The sequence below is a fragment of the Eutrigla gurnardus genome (assembly GCF_963514095.1).
Source record: "Eutrigla gurnardus genome assembly, chromosome: 22".
NCBI lineage: Eukaryota > Metazoa > Chordata > Actinopteri > Perciformes > Triglidae > Eutrigla > Eutrigla gurnardus.
In genome coordinates, this window is record NC_139933.1 from 15594379 (window position 1) to 15613853 (window position 19475).

Genomic DNA, 19475 nt, shown 5'->3' on the forward strand with positions numbered 1-19475 from the left:
AATCACCGTAATCAATGACGTTGACGTCAATATTTTAAATCATTTAAATGCATTTGTGAAAAAAAATCTTTTGTCCTTGGAGCTGCTAAATACTCTCAAAGCCATAATGTCGTCTGCTTGCTACCTTACAAATTCAGCTGAACAAGTGTTTGAAGAGAAAATGGTTGATTTCCAGGCCCCAGTGCAGGACTCCTGCTCTCCTGCTCAGGACACACTGGCAAAGTCCTCCAGGTGACTGTTGGCAAAAGTCTGAGCTAAGCTCATGTTGAGGCCAACGCACCACAGAAGGACTTTGTCAGCGGTTAACTGGTGGACTTTGTTCTGAGCACGGAGGAAGACCCGGGACACAGGGCTGGTTTTGACGATTTATGCTGCCTCGTTTAATAATGTTAGTCTATTGATTACAATCAGGACTATGTGTACTGTAAGAATATGTGGAGCATATTCAGCTTTTAGCAGTGGGAAGGTAATTTGGTATTACTAGAGTAGGGAAGATATTGGGATTTTAAGTTGATCGTGGTGAATTTCCATTATCAGAATCATCATAAATATGGTTTTATAAAGCAGTAGATTACCAGATGACTTGTGATAAATATAGTTTTACGGTATGTATATTCGCTACATTTACATTTCCTGTGTCAGCCTGGTTTCCTTTAAATTCAGACGCAGATTAGAACATAACTAGGCTGCATGTTGTTTTCTGTAGCAGTGATGTTTATAACAGCAAAGTCACTATATAAACTCTATCTCAGATCTAAGATGTCAATAAAATAAGTATTATTCTTGCGTGAAGATTATAAAGAATGAAGAGCACAGCCATCAGTCAGGTTCAGTTATTGGTGCTCTCTTCTGTCGTCCTCCCTCTGCTGATGAATGGCTGCCTGTAGGTCCCGCTGGTAGAGGGAGGAGAGGCTGCTTTGTCTCCAGCAGCAGCTTAGTTTTAAGACAAATTGTAAGATACTTGGCAAACTAAGCAAAACAGTTGGACTACATGCAGAAAGCTTGTGTAGCCATGTGTAAAGTGACACCTTTACTTTATGAATTTAATAAAAAATAATAACGCAGAAACTCCATTAGTATGCACCAAGACAGCAACAACTTTATTACTTGTATGTTGTGGACAACAATGCGTCACTGCTTCACTCCTTCCATTCCACCCATCACAATAAAATCCTCTGGCATGTACATGGGATCATTCTTTACTAGAGAGGACCGTTCTCCAAGAGGCATCTCAACGAACTAGCTTACACTTGTCCGCTACGTTTCGAGCTAGCGCTGGGCGTTTGTTTAAACATATCAACAGTGGATAATAGGGGTGGTACAGTAAGAAAACAAAATGCAAAATATAAATGTGCTAGTTGTTTATTACTTTTGTGCTTTTAACAGTAGGAACATGCACTGGAGCTAGAATGCTACTCAAAATTATAAATACAAGTATTTAAAATATTTATTTAAAAAATAAAAATAAATAAAAATAACAGACTGTTTCTTTAAAAAAAATTATCCATCTGATGTGCAAAATTGAACAGTTGCAACACTAAATAGTTTCAAGTTGTTGCTCAGATTAAATAACATGAATAAGGCTCAGACTGTTTTTTTAAAAACAAATCTTTTCTCCATCTGATGTGCAAAATTGAACAGGGCAGGGAGAGGCTGTTTAAATGCGGTGGGGAGCTGTGTTTGCACTAAAGGCGGGTCCACACCGGACCGAAAATCGGCGTCTTTGAGAGAGTCGGCGTCCGTGAAATGAGTCTCCTTGGTGTGGTCGCTCGAATCGGCCCACGTCGGCGTTCATTTCAGCCGATTCAAATGTGTAATCCGCCATTCGAGTCGGCCATATTAAGTAGCCCGACTTCATTTACCGACGCGAGTCGGGCAGTCGGTGCGGTGTGGACCCGCCTTAACGCTACGCTCGTCTTTCTCCTCGTTGTAGCGATGTTCACGTGGGGTGGTGCCGTTTCAAATGCGTCAACAGGTTTGACGTGTTGCCAGAAACATACCCGACCTCACATGAACAATGTCGGCAAACCGCTTTGCCGAAGTGTTCCCAAACGGGAGACCTTAATGTCGCGGGAGGGTCCTCCAACTCTGGCTTGTTGCCAACGCTAGCGGCATTAGCCATGACGTCCGCTACTACTGCTGTTTATTGTGTCACGGTGTGCGCAACTGCGCATGTGCGGCTGCAGCACGCTCCACAAATGCGGTCCTCTACTTAATATGTCCGTATGGAAACTCGTTCGGTACGCCTCCGTTCCGAACCGAGCACCCCGTACCGAAACGGTTCAATACAAATACATGTACCGTTACACCCCTAGTGGATAAGAGACCTCAATCACCCCTTTTAATCGTCGATATGAGATCCAAGTATTACATGTTACAGGGTTGAGTTTTACTTCAATTTTTGCAAATAAGAAACCTCCAAAACATCTGACAAATTGTTGCTTTGTACACCTCATTGATGAAGCTGGAGTTTATCTGTTCAACAACTACAGCACTTTGCTAGCGTGTTCAATGACGACTTTTAACATTTTGTACCTGATGGAAAAATCAAATCTGCCAGACCAGGTGTATTACGGTATTTTGGCCTGTATATTTGAATATAATTATCAGTAACTACATCTGAATTACGATGTGTATTTAGCATATGTTGATTGTTTTTGGTCATGACCCATAATATGAAGAACACGCAAGTGTTGGGAGGCATTTCATTAATTTGATAATTTAGTTGGCTGATTAACTAATCATAATATTTAGATGCTGACCCACATATGTTAAGCAACCCAATGTCACCTTTCACTCAAAAATAACCAGACCTGCACGTGCTTGACAACTGGTCCAGCCATGATTTATAAGAGCACAACACTTTTATTTTCATGGCTTGTATTACTTGCTACATAATTCAGCAAAAACTATGCAATTTGAGCAGGTTTGCAAATTTTTGCCAAGTGGAAGCACGCTTAAACCCAAGAATCCTCTGTGCCGTGAGTGAAGCCTGCATTGGAAATATAAAACTGCTCATCTGTAATGCCTCTATAAGCAGCCATCTGATGCACATTGTATAATAATCCTTGTACAGCAGGTAAAAAAACTGGTTCTCAGCCAGCCAACCTTCCCTCATTGTGAACACGTTAGTCTAAGGAATTAGGGTGTGTGTGTGTGTGTGTGTGTGTGCGCATGTGTGTATAACCATAATGCCATATTTTCATTTTGTCCTGGTTGCCAATTAATGTCTTACAGCACAACACCGGTCAACACCACAGACTGTATAATGCCGTCTTGAGGCAGCAACACCTCAATTATTTAACGTCAGCCGAGTTGGCAGCAGTGTGGAAAATAACCTATTCGAGCTGCTTGTTTGGATGCAGTGCGTCGCTTACAACTAATCCTGTCATCCCTGTCTATACTGTAGACGTGGTTTCCCGTATCTCAGAGGATTGAGGGCCAGCCAACATCTGTTGTTGTGCTTATGCTGCAGGGCCTTTCTGCCCAAGCCAGAGTGTGTGTGTGTATGTGTCTGTCTGTGAATGTGACGTCCACAATGGCCTCTAGCAGGGTGTGTGTGCTGCCGGATTCAGACAGAATGATGAGGGCCGCCTTTACACTAGCTGCAAAATGACAGACGGTTAATGCACGAGAGTTGCATATTCATGGGACGTCTGTTCGTTTAGCCATGTTACGTGGAGCACGGCTTGTTCCCTGATAAGGAGCGAGTGGGCACCGTTCCTTGTTTCTGAGGCAACAATAATGCTCATCAGGAAATCTTACATAATCCATCACAGACAGGACCGTGAAAATGTTGAGAATTATGTTTTTATCTGACCGGCACTAAAAGGTTTGCAGTTGATAAAGACATGGCTGGATGATCCACAGTCCGTGTTGTTTGTATGACAGTAAAAATGTCTGTCTGCCTGCTGCTCGTGAATAAGGGTAACTAGGTTGGCTGTGACTACAGCATGCCTTTCATGCTTATGGCTCAGCATTACTCTGCAGTCTAGTGTGGCTTGGCTATGTTTTCCCCTCTTTTCCTCTCTTATTTATGTATATATGTGAGCGCCTGTATAGGTTTCTGTCCTGTTTGACACATCTGGATGTGTTTAGCTCGGCCCAAGTTCCTCAACACGAACCCACAGGCGTTACATAACCCCCCTCTTTTATGTAATGACTGCTGCAGCTCTCTGGCTGAATTTGCCCTCTCTAGTTTTTCCTGCCCCACACCCTGTCGGCCTGCCTCGCTCTCGATCCCGGCTCCCGAGCAGTTTCTTCCTGTAAGAGATGAGTTTCACCAGCTGTCCTGTGAGTTAGAAACCTGGAAAAAGAAAGCCCCCTTTGAGTCTCTTGAAATGTTTCAGTTTCTGGATAATTTTCAGCTCTTTTGAATGTGCTTTGAAAATCCCTGACTCTAGAGAACAAAGAAATTAAAATGACAACTGCTGCTTTGATTTCCCTTGTTCTTGTTAAGAAGCGTGAGTGACGACTGAATTGTTTGTGAAGTATACTTGAAAGTGGTATTTTCATTTCATATGGAAAGGTAAAATGTGAGGAGGCTTCTGTTTTTCATCTCTTCCTAATAGTGTTCCTGGCAGATGTTCATGTTTTCAAATATGAATATGGGTGTGATATAGGGCCAATACTAACGACTTATTCAAATTGATTAATCCATTTTTTAATTTAATATTTGGTGAATTTATCGGAAAGATTTTGCTGTAAAATAGTATTGTATAATACAGCACAAAACAAGGTATGCTAAGCCTGAAATCATAAAGAGAATCTGTTTTAAGATAATCAGAATATGCTCCCCATATTATCACAGTTAATTTTACCCATTTGTAGTCAACATTTATAATCTAGCATGTTTCCTTAAGGCAGCAAAAATCATCATAATACCAGCTCAGTGTTGCTGCATCTGCGTGTTGGCGTCTTTTGTGGTTGCCTCTAGAAACAAGATAACTTGCTGGTGGAAGTCTAACATGGGCCCAGTCAGGGCTGGCATGATCAAGTGATTGTTTTTTTTTTTACCCATGATTGGAGTTAATAGCCCCTTTTGCACAGCTTGTGCAAGATGGGATCTTTGCACCGGTATTTTGCCTTGTTGCTCTGTATGAAAGGTACAGAGGTGGAAGTGGGGGAAGTGTTAAACATCAGCCGTATCTGAAATCACACACTGATCACACTGAACCTGTTCGTTTCAGGGTGAAAAGACAAAGCCGGTGTAACCACCAATCTGCAGACTCTCTGTGTGAAACTAATATTGAATATCTTTAATCTTGATACAAAGTTTCCATCATAATCTAGGTAATTGACCCTTAGCCCAAATTAAGCCAACATTTTAATACCAATACAGTTTAGATTAGGTGTCTGCCAGCCAAATAACTACATTTGGAAAACTATTGTGATGATTTGTAGAGTGAGTATTGGAGGTTCAGAGACCCTTACCTCCATCTGGATTTGTTGTGTTGAGTTGTGGCACACAATATTGAAAGAAGAAAAACGGGACAAGGCTGCACTTCAAACCAGAATTTAAAACGATGTTTTTGTGCATTTAAAATGTCGGAGACAACTGAAGAGGGGTCCCGATCTGAGCAGAAGGCGTGAGACGGATCTGAGTGGGATGGCTGCATGATTGTTCTGTTTAGAAGCAGCTTTATTCACAACCTCCTGTGTATTCATTGATATTTATTGTGGTCTGTTCCTACTGATCTCTGGTATTGTTGTGCATTGGTATTACAGAAAACAGGGATTTGGTTGGACAAAGATTTTTGAATTAGAACTTTAAATGTATTTTTTATTGATGGTCATAGACCTGAGTCAGGTTGATATGACTTTAAAGGTCCAGTGTGTAGTAGTTGGTGGCATTAACCTTGCATTGCTAACACTACTTTAGGAGCAAGGGAAGGCAGACGGCGGCTAACCGGTGTTTACTTTGTCAGTATTGGGCTACTGTACTGTAGCGTGGCGGTGCAACATGGGAGACTCAACACTGTGAGGAGGACCTGCTCCCTGTGTAGTGTAGTGTGGGATATGGTGTAATGGGTAATGGTCACATGTGAGTACTTAGTTCTCTGAGTACTTCTCTGAGACCTCCATATACGACTTGCATGTATGCGCTCTACTGAGGTGTTCATAGTGCTGTTGAGTGCTGATAATGAGCATGAAAAGGACAGATAATCATTTTATTGTGCAATTACATTCTACATGTAGCATAATACAAGTATCAACCAAATAGGGAGTTAATCTCCTTCAATTGTGTGTCCATATGGAGAGGAAGTCCCCCCCTCCCTACTATTAACAAGCATACAATGAAGAAAAGGAGGGCAGAAACATGTTGAAATTGTTGACAAGATGCTGTTGATTTGCCATATAAATGGTGATAGAAATATGTGATTGTGTGCCTTTTTCACTTCTAGCACAACATGAAAAGAGTTGTGACTGAACGGCACCTAAAATTGTTTCTCTCAGCCTGAAGGAACATCCCACGTGTCTTCTGTTCATGGTAAATTTCCAGTGGAAAGGTAGATGGGTCAGCCTGCTCAGTGGCCAGCTCCGCCTGAAGGCCTGCTGGGTTTTTTTTTTGGTTTTTTTTGTGGAGAGCCGGGCCACGTGCATCGAGCAGCCGTGTTGGTTTTGGTGGGAACAGTATGGTACAGGGGTGCACCAGCACCATACAACATATGCGCTGCATCCAGAGAAGCACCACAATGGACAATGTGCTGACAGCTAGAAAACGACTGCTGTAGTGATTGCTGCTGGTGCTTTGTGTGTGGGAGTCGAGGGGGAGGAAAATATGTCCTGGTTAAAGGGGGGAGGGGGGCTGCTCACAGACCCCTCCTCCTCATCCTCCTTCATCACTCTGATGATTAAGGTCATTGCACTTATAATGGCCTCTGTGTTTATTTTTTACGAAACAACAGTTTTAGCTCTTCCTGCTTCCACTTCACTATGATCTGCACTTGTGGTTGCCAGCTCTTTTCCATTGAACTCAATATGTTTTCTAGTCTTCACTTGGCATGTCAAGTTTGAGGCCACATTCACAGTGATACGTTTTCCTTTCACTCTTTGCACATGAGCAGTTTATAACCTATTCAGAAATAGTCTATAATAACGCCTGAAAACCAATATCACATTCACGTTTACTGTGCATCCCGCCTAGAAACGGCAAGAAGATTTGTCTCCTCGGCAGTGGGTTGCTAATTTACAGAAAATACGATTGGAATTGTACTCACTGTAATAACACACCTAAACAATGACAAATTTAGTGGGGGGGAAAGTTGTATTTTTCCAACACAGTTACAAGGTTGGTTTCTGTAGCCTAACTTAGGCGCGATGATTTAGTCAAGATAAGTCTCGTTTCCCCTCTGTTTCGTTGTAGCTGTGCCAAGACGCTGGAAGTCGCCATGGAGAGCATTGTTTACGCTTTGTTCGTTTACAGTTCCTTTCTCGACTTAACAATAGCTGTGCAGAACAAAACGAGCACAGATGACCAAAACCCATCATTTTATATCCATCGCCGCAAACCGGGCCTTCAAACGTCCATTCGGTATGGCTGGCGGTTGCTCAAATAATAGCTTTTCCACCTGCACATGCAGACAGCAGTAGCATTATAATGTGCAGCATTCAACTGCACAACAGCTGCTAATATAGAAGACAAGGTCAGTTGTTATCCATGTTGAAATAAACTATGGAAGTCGTACAAATCACGGCTGATGTTGTTCCTCACAAGTGTCACGTGATGGTCATGGCGTGTCCTTGCCTGATTCTTCACGTCCCTGACTCGTTATCAGGTCTTGGCAGTGGTGAAAGTGCATGACTTTCACTTGTAAAAGAGTATTTCTTCACTGTGGTTTTGCTATTTTACCTAAAGGCAGAATTATTTGGATTTTCCTTGTAGACCTCGTACAAAAAGAATCCGTCTTTGTCTATATCTGCCAAGACTCTGCCCTCGGCCTGGGCTTTGTCTTTTCTCTTCATTTTGCTATATTTGTGACCTTCCCGGGCGTCAACCTCCTATAAAAACATAGCAACCAGGGGCCAGATCGTAAGCATGATCCTTCTGGAGTCCTTTTTGTGACTTTAGTAGATGTTACTTTCCTTTGTTCAGGCTAACGCATGCTGAGACGTCTTCTATATGAGGAAGAGCTGGAATCTGCTTGAGATCATTTTCCAGTTTACCCTGAGGGGCATCACACTTGGCCTATCCTCCCTTTAGGTAGTTCAGCCTTCCCATCACCACTTGGCGAATCATGGCAAACAGGCTCGAGAGTTTGTGCAGTAGATTGTGTAATACACATTTGCGCGGTGTTTTGAGACGAGTCTCCGTGGGGGACTCTCTGATGCAAATGGATTGCCAGTACATTGATTTGATGCACCAGCGATGGGCGTGTTCAGGAGCGATGCAGTGTTTTGTGAACATTCACCACCACCCAGTGTGTAAGAGCGTTTAGTAGCAATAAAAATTGCTATTAGCAGGTGACACTGCAGCTGTATTTTCTGTGCTGTCCTAGATGCTGCGTTGTAGTGAACAGGCCACAGATTGCTAAACGCTGCTTAGTGAAGGGAGGAATCAAGACATCTTTCATTTTACTGATTGTTGGCTGATGTTTGCATCAAAGCCACAATAACTCTCCTTCCGCTCAGCTCCACAATAAGACAGGATGACTGGTTGGATTATTGGTTATCCCAATGTCTGCCGCACTGTTCCCTGACCCAGCCCCACCCCCTCCAGCACCCTGCGGCCTGTAGATTGCTTTTAAAGCCCGTCTGTTCCTCTTCAGGCTGCCAGAGCTTTCCCAGTCCTTGTTGCCCCCCCTTTTTACTCCCCTTCCCGTCTCTCCTCGCTCTCCCAGCAGTAGCATTTTCTCGACTTCCTCCATCCTGCTGGAGCTCAGAAAATTGAAAACAGAGACGGGTGTGGGGAGGAGAACGCGCAGAGGAGTGCAAGGTCTATCTTTGTCTGCCATCTGAGTCATTTTTTTTTTCATTGTTCAGCCATGGTCGCTGCAGCCTGTATTTTGATGAAACGGCGCCCTCCGTGGCTGCTGCTGCACAGTGCAAGAGCAGACATTTTCCTCTCATGTCCGCCTTTGAAATGCCCATTCTGTGTGTCATACTGGTAAAATGGAGTTCTCTGCTCTCGGCTGGTATTCACTGTTTGCCATGAAGTAAATCATTGCAATGAAAAGCCCCATTTTTGTTTTTCTCCCAAACTTGTGATGCATGCCCTCGTTGTGTTGTGTCTTTTGGTGTGAAGGATTTTCCCAGGGTGCTTACAGTTGCAATTGCTGGAAGCTTTGTGTTATGCTGATTCACTGACCTCTACAGTCTGACAGGGGAAATGCTCAGAGACTCACTAGATAATGTGCTCTAAATGATCAGTTTGAGTATTATGTTAATATTTCACTGTATGTTGTTTGATAGGATGATTCAAAGTCTTTACCATTTTGAGAAAACAAATATACTGAAATTGTGCCTGCAACTGAGGTTCAATTTAATTATATATTAATCAAATGATTTTCTTTAAAGTCAGACAACGGTGAAAAATGCCCAGGTCCATGTTGACCGTAAAATATTGTATGTTAATATTATTTGTTTTTATTTCTATATTTATTTGTTTTATTCTACCACCAGTCTAAAACCAAAGATATGCACTCTATACATTAACGGAGAACATATTCACATTAAATAAAATGGTTGTTTTTTCTTTTATTAATTACTATTTGCTGAAACTGTGTAATTATACATCATTTTATTTGTATGTGTTTTTATTTTAATGGTTAGGTTTTCTGTTGCAAATGTAATCCTTAATCTCACACCCCCTTTTCGACCCTCAGATGGAAGCGTGCAGAGAGCCGCTACACCGTGGAGAGAGCTGCCATCATCAGTCACTGGAACTGGCTTCAGGCCCACATCTCGGACTTGGAGTACCGCATCCGACAGCAGACGGACATCTACAGACAGATCCGCGCCAGCAAGGTACGTTGTTCACTTTTGGGTTTAAATGTCCGTCCGTTTGTAAATTGTTAAATGGACTTGCATATTTACATCGCCAGTCCTCATGCCACTCGAAGGGCTTTGCACCACACATCAACATTCACCCATTTACACACACAATATTAGGCTGATGGTAGAAGCTGTCTTATGACATACGGACTGGAGGAAACGGGAATCTTCCAATTAGTGGACGAGCCGCTCTACCTCCTGAGCCACACAGCTGTCTATTAAAATGTCAGACTGTAATTTAACTATGATGGCTTATGTGCAGAAAAACACTGAGTTGTCATATAAATATACTCGTACTTATATTTGTGGTGGAAGTATAACACTGAGGTGTTTCTTGTTTAGGGCTCAGTGGAGATGGGAGGTGTTTCCCCCAGCGGAGCGGCTGTAAGTGGGACAGACGTGAAGACGGAGCCTGTAAATACTCAGGTGAGTTGGAAGAGTGAGAGTTAACAGAAGCTTGTGTTCCTGTACAGCTGTGCTTGGGCCATATTCTGTCTCTTGGGGCTAAACCAATTTAATTTGTGACGGCTTATCAATTAAGATGCATTTTAACAGTTTAAAGTTTTTGAATCTGGCTTTCATGCATTCTCACCCAATCTCAGCTCCCCAGGATCTCCAGGAGTTTTTCTGTGATTATTGAGGCAGAAATGATTTAATTTCTTTTTTGTCTTTTTTATTATTGGGTGATTACATTGTGGTAATTATTTAACAACTGCAAGGCCATGTGGGCCTTAATTTGAATGCATAATAAATTATTTTAAGGCAAGAATTAGCCTCAAAAACGGCTTTAATTTCTGGCAAGAAAGGCATCCCGAACTAAATCTTTTATCTCCATAAAAAAATATTACTAATAATATTACTATAAGTGTGAGGTCATGTCTGTATCTGCGGAGACCCCGTCCCCTGCCTGTATTTCCTCTTTACATCTTTCTTGGCTGTGTTCGGGGCTCTTCTAGGCACTTGGACCACATGTTGGGGGTCCAAGTCCCGGCCAAAGAGGAGGGTGTGCAGCTCGTTCTCATTCCTCAGTCAAACGTTTTGTCATGCCCACAGATCTAACACGGGCACAGAGAGACAGGATGAAACCTTCGGTGCATTCATTCAAAAGTGTTAATGCATTTTATTTGTTAGTTTAAAGTCACTGCATCTCCCAGCCCATGACTTATAAATTCCCACAGCTAAGACATTACCTTCAGAAACATAAGAAATGTGATCATATTTCTTCATCCAAGATGGACGGACTATTTATGTCACGGACAGAGGAGGAGTTAAAAAAAAAAATAAGGGATTATATCAAAAATGTATTATGCATTACAACACAAATCTAATCTGAATGAGGAATTTGATTGGGAGGTGAAAATGCGGTATTTTAACATTCTTAAAAAAATACCATTGTCTGAACTATGCTGGAGAGGTTGTAGATTGAATTTCTGGAAGATTGTCCTAAAGGAGTTAAACAGGCGTTTGGCATCCACACTTTTCATAGTGGTGTCTTCCTGATAAGACATTTATCTTCTGAGCAAATAAAGCTTTTATTTTTTTTTTCTATTGCACCTGTTTTTTGTGGGGTTAATTCTACAGGGTGTTTCTTGATGAGGTTTGGAACAGACACGTTAAGAATGTAGCTCAAAGCAATTGTAAATGTATAAGGATCTCCTAATAATACATATATAATAAAAAAAAGTCACTGCCATGAAACAATCAGAAAATGCGGTTTTATTCTCCTCCTCTCATACCCTGTAGATCCCATGACCACAGCTGCTCTCTCACTCTCTCTCATTCAAATTCTCACTCTTGCGGAGAGGAGAGGCAAATTTTGAGTGCAAGCGACTCCACATTATAAATGTAATAGGCAGAGTGTTGGACGTCACATGGTAGGTGACTGTGAGCGGCTGACTGCTGTGTGCACTTACACGTTTATTCAGATACCTGATAATCAGGGAAACATGTTCTCATTCAAGGCATCTGGTGGAAATTAAATGTGAAAATGTTCACAGGAACATTTCTGTATCTGTCCCTCCCAGTCTGAAAATGAACCAGACTTATATTCTCTTACAGGATGAGCCTGTTTCTCTGGATGTGTTTGAACGGTTTATACAAATGTTTGTTAAAGTCGTACAAGTGCAGGTGTGGCCTCTCCATGTCGGTGGACAGTTGTGTTTTTATTTTAACCTTGTTAAAATAGTATGACTTTGTCTTTGCTGAGGCATATTTATGTAAAACAATCTGCTTTAACTGTTATTAATTTAATCAGGCCTCCAAATAATGAACACAAGACCTAAGTTAGTCTGTTACCTTGACGTATTGTGTATTTGTGAAGGAGGAGTTCCCAGCTATGCGTGTTGATGATGCAGGATAGTTTTGGAAGAGCCAAGTCCAATCTAGACTGAATATTTCAAGGCCACCGGACGGGGACGGTTCTGTTTTGTCTCTCATGTCGTTCCTTTAAATATCCTCTGTTCGCCGAGCACTGCTGGTCAGTGTGTGTTGCTGTGCCAGTTAACACAAGGTGTAGTCTCACTGGCTTTGTCTTATCTGTCGATGCAGGATGTTGGTTCAGAGCGGCTGGAGCACACAGGCGCCGCCCACATCTCCAACACAGAGCCCGGCTCGTGGAAAGGTCAAAACACGCAGCCTGTTAACGGCGTCCTCAGCAGGTACAGCTGATCATAATGATGATGATGATGATAATTATAGTAATAAGAAGAAGAAGAAGCTTGTTTCAGGTTCCCTGAGGGGAAAACTGCTTTCTGAGAAACACTTCTGGAAAATCTTGATGATAAAAATGGGTGTTAGTGATGATTAATCATGAGATGCATACACATCTGCAATGATAAATCAATAAGTCTATCTAAGGAAATGTTTTTTTAATTTTTAAGCTATAATGCTACATATTTACGAGTTCTACCTTCTGCTCTTTTTTTTACATTCATGATGGTTAACTCAATGTCTCAACTGTCGGTTGAATAAAATAAGCAATTTTTTTTTAAAAACGGTAAATTAAAACAATGAATTGATCCCAAATATGATTGGCAGACATCTCAATGTAAATAATCATTAGTTGCAGGCCTAATCTTACTGTTGCTTCTGAGATTAAGTTATGAGGATTTGACTTATTATTATTGTCATCTTCAATATTAACTTACGTTGATGCTTTTCAGAAAGGAAAAATAATCTTTAGACAGATTTATACAGATTTTATTTACTTAACTTGGTTGTCACTTGAGACGAGATGTGTTTTCTGTCTCATTTTGAAGGTCAGAGATGTGCGCCCTCATTGTGCTCCGTTGTTTCAGGATGGCAGAGAGTGCGGACACAAAGCACCAGCAGCCGTCGGCCTACGACACCACGTGTGTGGCCGCGCGCACACGACCGCTCGTCAGCTGTCGACGACGGCGCCTCATTCAGCCCAACACTGTGCCCAACCTCAACGGCAAGGTGAGTGCCATTGAGTGTGCATGAAGCCTGCATATTCTTTAGTCTTTAAATCATGCAGGGGGATGTGTTTTCTATAAATGCTTTGATGCTGAAATCTGTGTGGAAGTGCTGTGAAGACGCTGAATGTTTGGTCGCAGAGAGCAATGAAGTGGACTTTTATTCTTGTGTGGTTCAGGCTGCACTCGCTTATTAGTTATTTGGTTTGTAACCTAATGAGCCGTATAAACAGACGACTGACTTATTTATGAAAAAGTAGGACAAACAACAAAGAAGGGAAATAACCCTTGTGACGACTCACAAGTTTTGGTTGTGGAAAATGGAAACATGGGCCGATTGTTTGAGCTTTCTCCCTCCCACAACACTGTGGCTTTGGGTTCTGTCAGACATTACGTCTGAAAATGAATGAAATTATTTATTTCTCCCACAGAACAGTTAGAAGTTCAATATGCACTCCTGTTATACTGTTAATTCATGGTTTTAGGAAAAATGTTCCTTTATTGTTGTTTTTGCAATTCAGTACCAAGTATGGGGTCCAACATTTGCCTTGTGCAACGCTGTGTTCGGATAAGAGGAATGCCTCATGCATGATCGTTTTTCATGTTGAAACGATTTATTTGCGAGGAGAGAGCGATAACTGGCTTCTTTGTGTACTAAATTGTAGATCAAAACATGTCGGGTGTTCATGGAAAACGGAAACAAACAGGAAGTCAATGCAGGAACTACAAAATGTTAGAACAAGGAAGGAATTATTATAGAGCCTTTTGTTATAGTGGTTACAACATTAGCCAACATGTTTTGACTGCTGTCGGTTTTCCTCAAAGCATTTAACAAACAAAATGGATGTGGCCACGCCTATTTAGTATAAACAACCAATGGGAGGCCGTCAAATGACCCAGATAATGACTGGTGCAACAAACTGGAAATAATGAAAAATACCATGAGACATAATGGCACATTTTTACGTACCTAAAAGTTTTTAACAGACTGTAAGCAAATCTGAGACATCTATTTCCTCACTAAGACCAGGATGTTTATAATTAGTTTTAAGTTTATAATTATTTAGCTAATTTAATGGTTGGTTGCTAAACCAGTAGCACAAAAGGGCAGAGAGGCAGCGGGGTGGGTTTATTTACACCAAAAGGTTTTGACGAGTATTATTCTGTCTGTGTCCAGTTTGAATGAATGTGTTTTACAATGAGCAGCCTGGTAAAATTACTGTTTCTGTCAATGATTTCTGGTGGCTTTGAGGAGAGCATTCATACATCAATAAATTATAATAATTGTCCAGATATCTGCTGATTTATAAAAAAATAAATTAAAAAAAGGCATACACTGTATGCATTTATACCCAGCAAGTAAAACTAATATGAACTAAAATGCAGCTACTCTTGTCAACATGACATCACTAGCCTCCGTGGTAAAATAAATTGGCAACTTTTGTACATTTATAGCTATGTTGCTGTTGAGTTGAATTCCTGAATATTGAGTGAAGCTTCACGTGATTTGCAACATGATTTCCTGTCTCCCCCCCACAGGCCCAGAGAAGCAGCTGTATACAGTGTAACTGCAGGGTTAACCCCAGCTGTGTGATGTGCGGTGGCTGGCCCACCCCCAGAGAGGACCCTCAGTATGAGCAGCCCACCCTGGAGCGCCTGTCAAGACTGGATCTTGGCGTCCACCCCATCCTCTCCTTCCCTGACGGTCAGCTCAAAGGAGTTTACGCAGCCATTTCCTATTTAACATCTAGAGGGGAAGACAAACAAGGAGTGGCCGTAGAGACTTCTGGCCAGGAAGCTCTTAGAAAAGATTTTCTAAATTAAGTGAAACTCTGCAAGTGTTGTGTTCTTGCCTCCTTTTACTCGTCAAGACAGTTTCATAACCACCATAAGAATATCTTCCCTTTTTAACTTCAAGCTTAAGCTTCTTTCTAACTGCTAAGAAATATGTTGTTTTGTCCCAAACGCATGACAGCGATACACATTTGAGATAAAGTTGCATTTACACCCACGACACAACAGGGGATTTGGCTTGCACTCGTAGATAGATTGCCGTTGGTAAATATAAATGTTGCATGCCGTTTTTGAATTGCTTATGTTGAACTGCAGTTGGCTAATCTGAAGTATCCACTGCTCTCTTAGTTGCTATCTGGTGAAATGTCAAACTTATGTGTTTCGAAGACTCAAGCCTCTCTTTTGTTTGCTCCCCGCTCAGACGTTTGTATAGGCCTTCGTCTGCAGCAGGTGATGAAGAGCCAGTGGCAGACGAAGTCACTGGAGAGGAGCAAACCACTAAAGAAGCTCTCCCTCAAACATAAGCTGTCCTCGTCCAAAGAGAAGCACAAGTTCACCAACTCGCTTATGGCAGTCAGTAAGTACAAAGTGCAGAGTTTACAAGCCCTTAACACACACGTGTCCACAGAGCGTCAAATACCCTGAATATAATGTAGGGACCTAAACGGTTCCACATTTAAAAGGATCAAATGAGTCAAGGGAGACACAAAACAACTCTAAGAATTATGATAAGATTATGATTTATTTCATCCCACTGCTTTTCACAGTAAGTTTATCAAAGGTCGTTCTCATTTAATTCCAGCTGTTTTCATTTCACAATGGCATTTTCCTAGTAACCATTTGTTTCACAACGCCGGCTCTGGTATCAGCAACCAATGTTTACATGCTTACAGGTCTACAGTGACTTAAGTGGATCTCATGAATCTGTGACCTTGCAGACAACCAATCAGATGCCCTTTTTTAAGATATTTTTTTTACTTCAAAACATTCTGAAGACCTGCATGATAACGTGTGACTGGTTTGTGGTGTTTCAGGACTGAGCCACTATAAGAACCGTGCTGAGAAGCCGAGGACCATGGACAGCAGCGTGGGCAGCAGCAGCAGTGCCGTTCTGAACACGGTCCGGCTCGAGGGCCAGGCCGTGTGCAAGACCGAGAGGCTGCAGGGCCTCTCCACCCCCCTAGGGCCCTATGACAAGAACTACAGCCGCAAGAGATTAAGAGAGCACTCGCTGGATAGAAACGACAGTGAGTCTTCTCTGGGTGAAGCCCTGGTCAAAGACCGGCTCGTATATCGTTTAAGGTCCTTTTTTAATGTGATGACGAGGGCGGTCGTCTAACATCTGTCTTGTCTCCTGTCTTGTCTCCTGTCCTCCAGCCTCCCCTAAACTTTTCCTGGACTCGAGCAGCTCCTGTCCATCGCTGGCCAACATGCACTCGTCCCTCCACAGCCCCCTCACACGCCAGCTGTCTACGTCTTCAGAGAACTCCACTCCTCTGGGCCAGAGTCTCCAGAGTACACCTGTAAGGATTTACTCAAATCATCCTCATAGTTGTCACTCGGTCATATGAACGTTTTTATATAACGGTTCTCCTGCCAAAATAATTGCGATCCACGATATTATCCTGATAATCATCAAAATGAACTTAAAAATCTCATCTTTTTTTGTGTAAAAAACAATGAAATTATCTTAAAAAAGATGATCATGAATCATAAGTTCTCCCTGCATCAATAAAGGATAAATAAATACAAATTTATAAAAAAATTTTTTTATAAAAAAAATAATATATTTTTGTATCCTGTATTTTTTTTTAAACTACGACAGCGAGCTAGACCTTTTCAGGACACTCGTGACAATATTTAAGATTATCCCGATAATGGAAATGCATCACGATCAAATGCAGTCTCAAAATGACCAAACCTAGCAGAGCACCATGACGCACACTTTTTTATTTCATTGACTGTGTGGTTTCTGGTGTTTTCATTGTCGGATTGTCATCAAATAAAAAGGAAAGTTTGCCACTTCTCTATGCGGATGTTTAATCAGCGTTGATGGTAAATGTATCGACTGAGCAATAAGTTCCTCAGTGTTGCTGTATTGATGCGGAAAGCTTTCTCCTGCTCGCAGAGCGTTACGGCAGCGCCTACATCTACCAGAATGCATTGCAGGCAAACTTCTGATGCACTGGTCCCGCCGGCCATATGCTTTTGCACTGCAGCCACAGCCTCACCCACTGTATTTCTTCAGCTTTATACTCTGGCTGAATATCAACTGTAAAATGTGTCCTTGCACTCATATTCTGGGACGCCATCATCAAGGAAAGAGAACAAGGAAGTTGTGTTTTTGAGCGATGTGTAGCTTCCCCAGAGAAATCCAGACTGAAATATGATCCTGTAGTTCTTCCTGTCCTCCAACTACGTCACCGTCACGCTACACGACGGCTCAGGATGCAGGAAGAACAAATTCAAACTTTTGCAATTTAAGTTTACCGTCAACAAGTAAATACATGCTAATTTGTAATATCACATTGAGGGGTGTGAGCAGCCGGGACGAACAAAACTGAAACCTAATTTTCTTGGTGTCACTGAAGCAGAAAAAGCCAAACCAAAAACACTCAGTGAGCACAAAGTTATCCAACAGTCAACTTTTCCTTTTGCTGAACTCGTCTGTTAGAAATCACTCTCTGAGTGACCCGACGACATGAAAACCTGTCTAACCTGATTTCTAGTACAATCACAGGCTGATCTGGACACAGATCTCTGTTATGGTTAAAGATGTGTTCATGATGGTGAATCCAGCATTAACTGGACAGTTGATATTCTTCATCATAAAATCTCTCTAGATTGACTGATAAATTCTAATAATGAGTGTTCATGATTAAACCCTGCTGTCAGACATCTGGTCCTGCATCCATATTGAATCCCCCCCTTTGTTCCCCCCAGCAGCAGCAACAGCCTATCAAGCGGAGGCGAGGGGAAAGCTCCTTCGACATCAACAACATAGTGATCCCCATGTCTGTGGCCGCCACCACCCGGGTGGAGAAACTGCAGTACAAAGAGATTCTCACACCCAGGTAAATACCTGCATCACGCATAAAACCTTGTCTGGTTGGTTTCCTCCTCCCCAGCCATTATCTCCTTCATTATTGTGACCGCTGTCTTCCTGTACTTCCTGTTTGCAGGTGGCGCTCCGTGGACATCTTCTCTCAGCCCATAACTGAGGAGGAAGATGAGCGGGAGGTAAGAGCCGGCTTCTTCTCTCCATCAAGTGTTCGGTCGGCTCCCTTGTTCCACATTACTCAAAATGTGCAGAAACCCTCTGAGATGCATTCACTATTTAATACACTTTTGTAAATACAAATATCAACTTAAATACACTGTATGGCTGTGGGTTAACAGTGACACCTGGTGGTCAAATGTCTCTAGTGGCAGCAGTTCACTAGATCAAATAGAATCCTTTAATTTCAGGAGTAAAGATTAGATTGGTTTTGGTTTTATAATTTAAAAATCCTTAGTTATTTTCTCCCTGAACCCTGTTTGTGTGTTTAATGCAACAATTTCTAAAATAGAAATGCTATACAAAACAAATCAGATTATAGATGTCAAAAAAGTAATGTCACAATAAAGTTTGACATCCAAAAGTCTTTAAAAGTAATAAAAATCATAGCATAGTATATCACAATAAATGCAGTATCAAAAAGTCACTACATATTATGCCAAAAATCAGTCACAGTAGAGTAGATGGTCATATATAAAGTCAATGTACGCCTACTAAATGTCTCAGATTGTCCGACACCAACGTGGAAACGACCCCACAGAGAAATAAAACTGGTTTGATCCGGTTTGTTTGTTGTTTTTGTCTCATCTAGTCGCCCTCGAGGAGAAATCTGGTTCTGAAATCTCAAACTAAATACCAGAGTTTCCCTTTAAAATGCGTGAGAAGTGAAAACACCCATCAGTTTCCAGACTTCAGATGGAGAACCATTTGGAATGTGATATTAGCAGAAACCAGCTGGAGATTTTCCAAGTGTGAATGATCTTTGTAGTGTTTTTGCAGACCTCTGAACCATAATGATTGTTTTATGAGTTACTGTTCTATAAAGCTGGAGAGGTCTGATTAAGCGTGATATAAATCCATTAATAGGTGAACATGGTAAATAATCCTCGACCTCATCAACCCATCTGGTATTCACTGATGTCCAGCCAATAATATTTCAGTTATTGGCCGGACATCACTGAAAACTCTGAAATATT

The 19475-nt window shown here is 41.7% G+C and overlaps 1 protein-coding gene across 3 annotated transcripts in view; it reads left to right on the top strand.

Moving 5' to 3' along the window:
• Positions 1–19475, top strand: part of LOC311032771 (KAT8 regulatory NSL complex subunit 1-like) — a 33827-nt gene that overhangs the window by 11403 nt on the left and 2949 nt on the right. For 2 of the 3 annotated variants that reach the window (XM_084039786.1, XM_084039785.1), the window contains 10 exons: positions 9825–9966; positions 10336–10419; positions 12541–12650; positions 13290–13431; positions 14967–15132; positions 15643–15798; positions 16256–16468; positions 16599–16744; positions 18165–18295; positions 18404–18461. In XM_084039786.1, coding sequence (XP_083895912.1) covers positions 9825–9966; positions 10336–10419; positions 12541–12650; positions 13290–13431; positions 14967–15132; positions 15643–15798; positions 16256–16468; positions 16599–16744; positions 18165–18295; positions 18404–18461 — 1348 coding nt within the window. The remainder of the gene's footprint in view (positions 1–9824; positions 9967–10335; positions 10420–12540; positions 12651–13289; positions 13432–14966; positions 15133–15642; positions 15799–16255; positions 16469–16598; positions 16745–18164; positions 18296–18403; positions 18462–19475) is intronic. The other variant, XM_084039787.1, reaches the window with a different exon arrangement.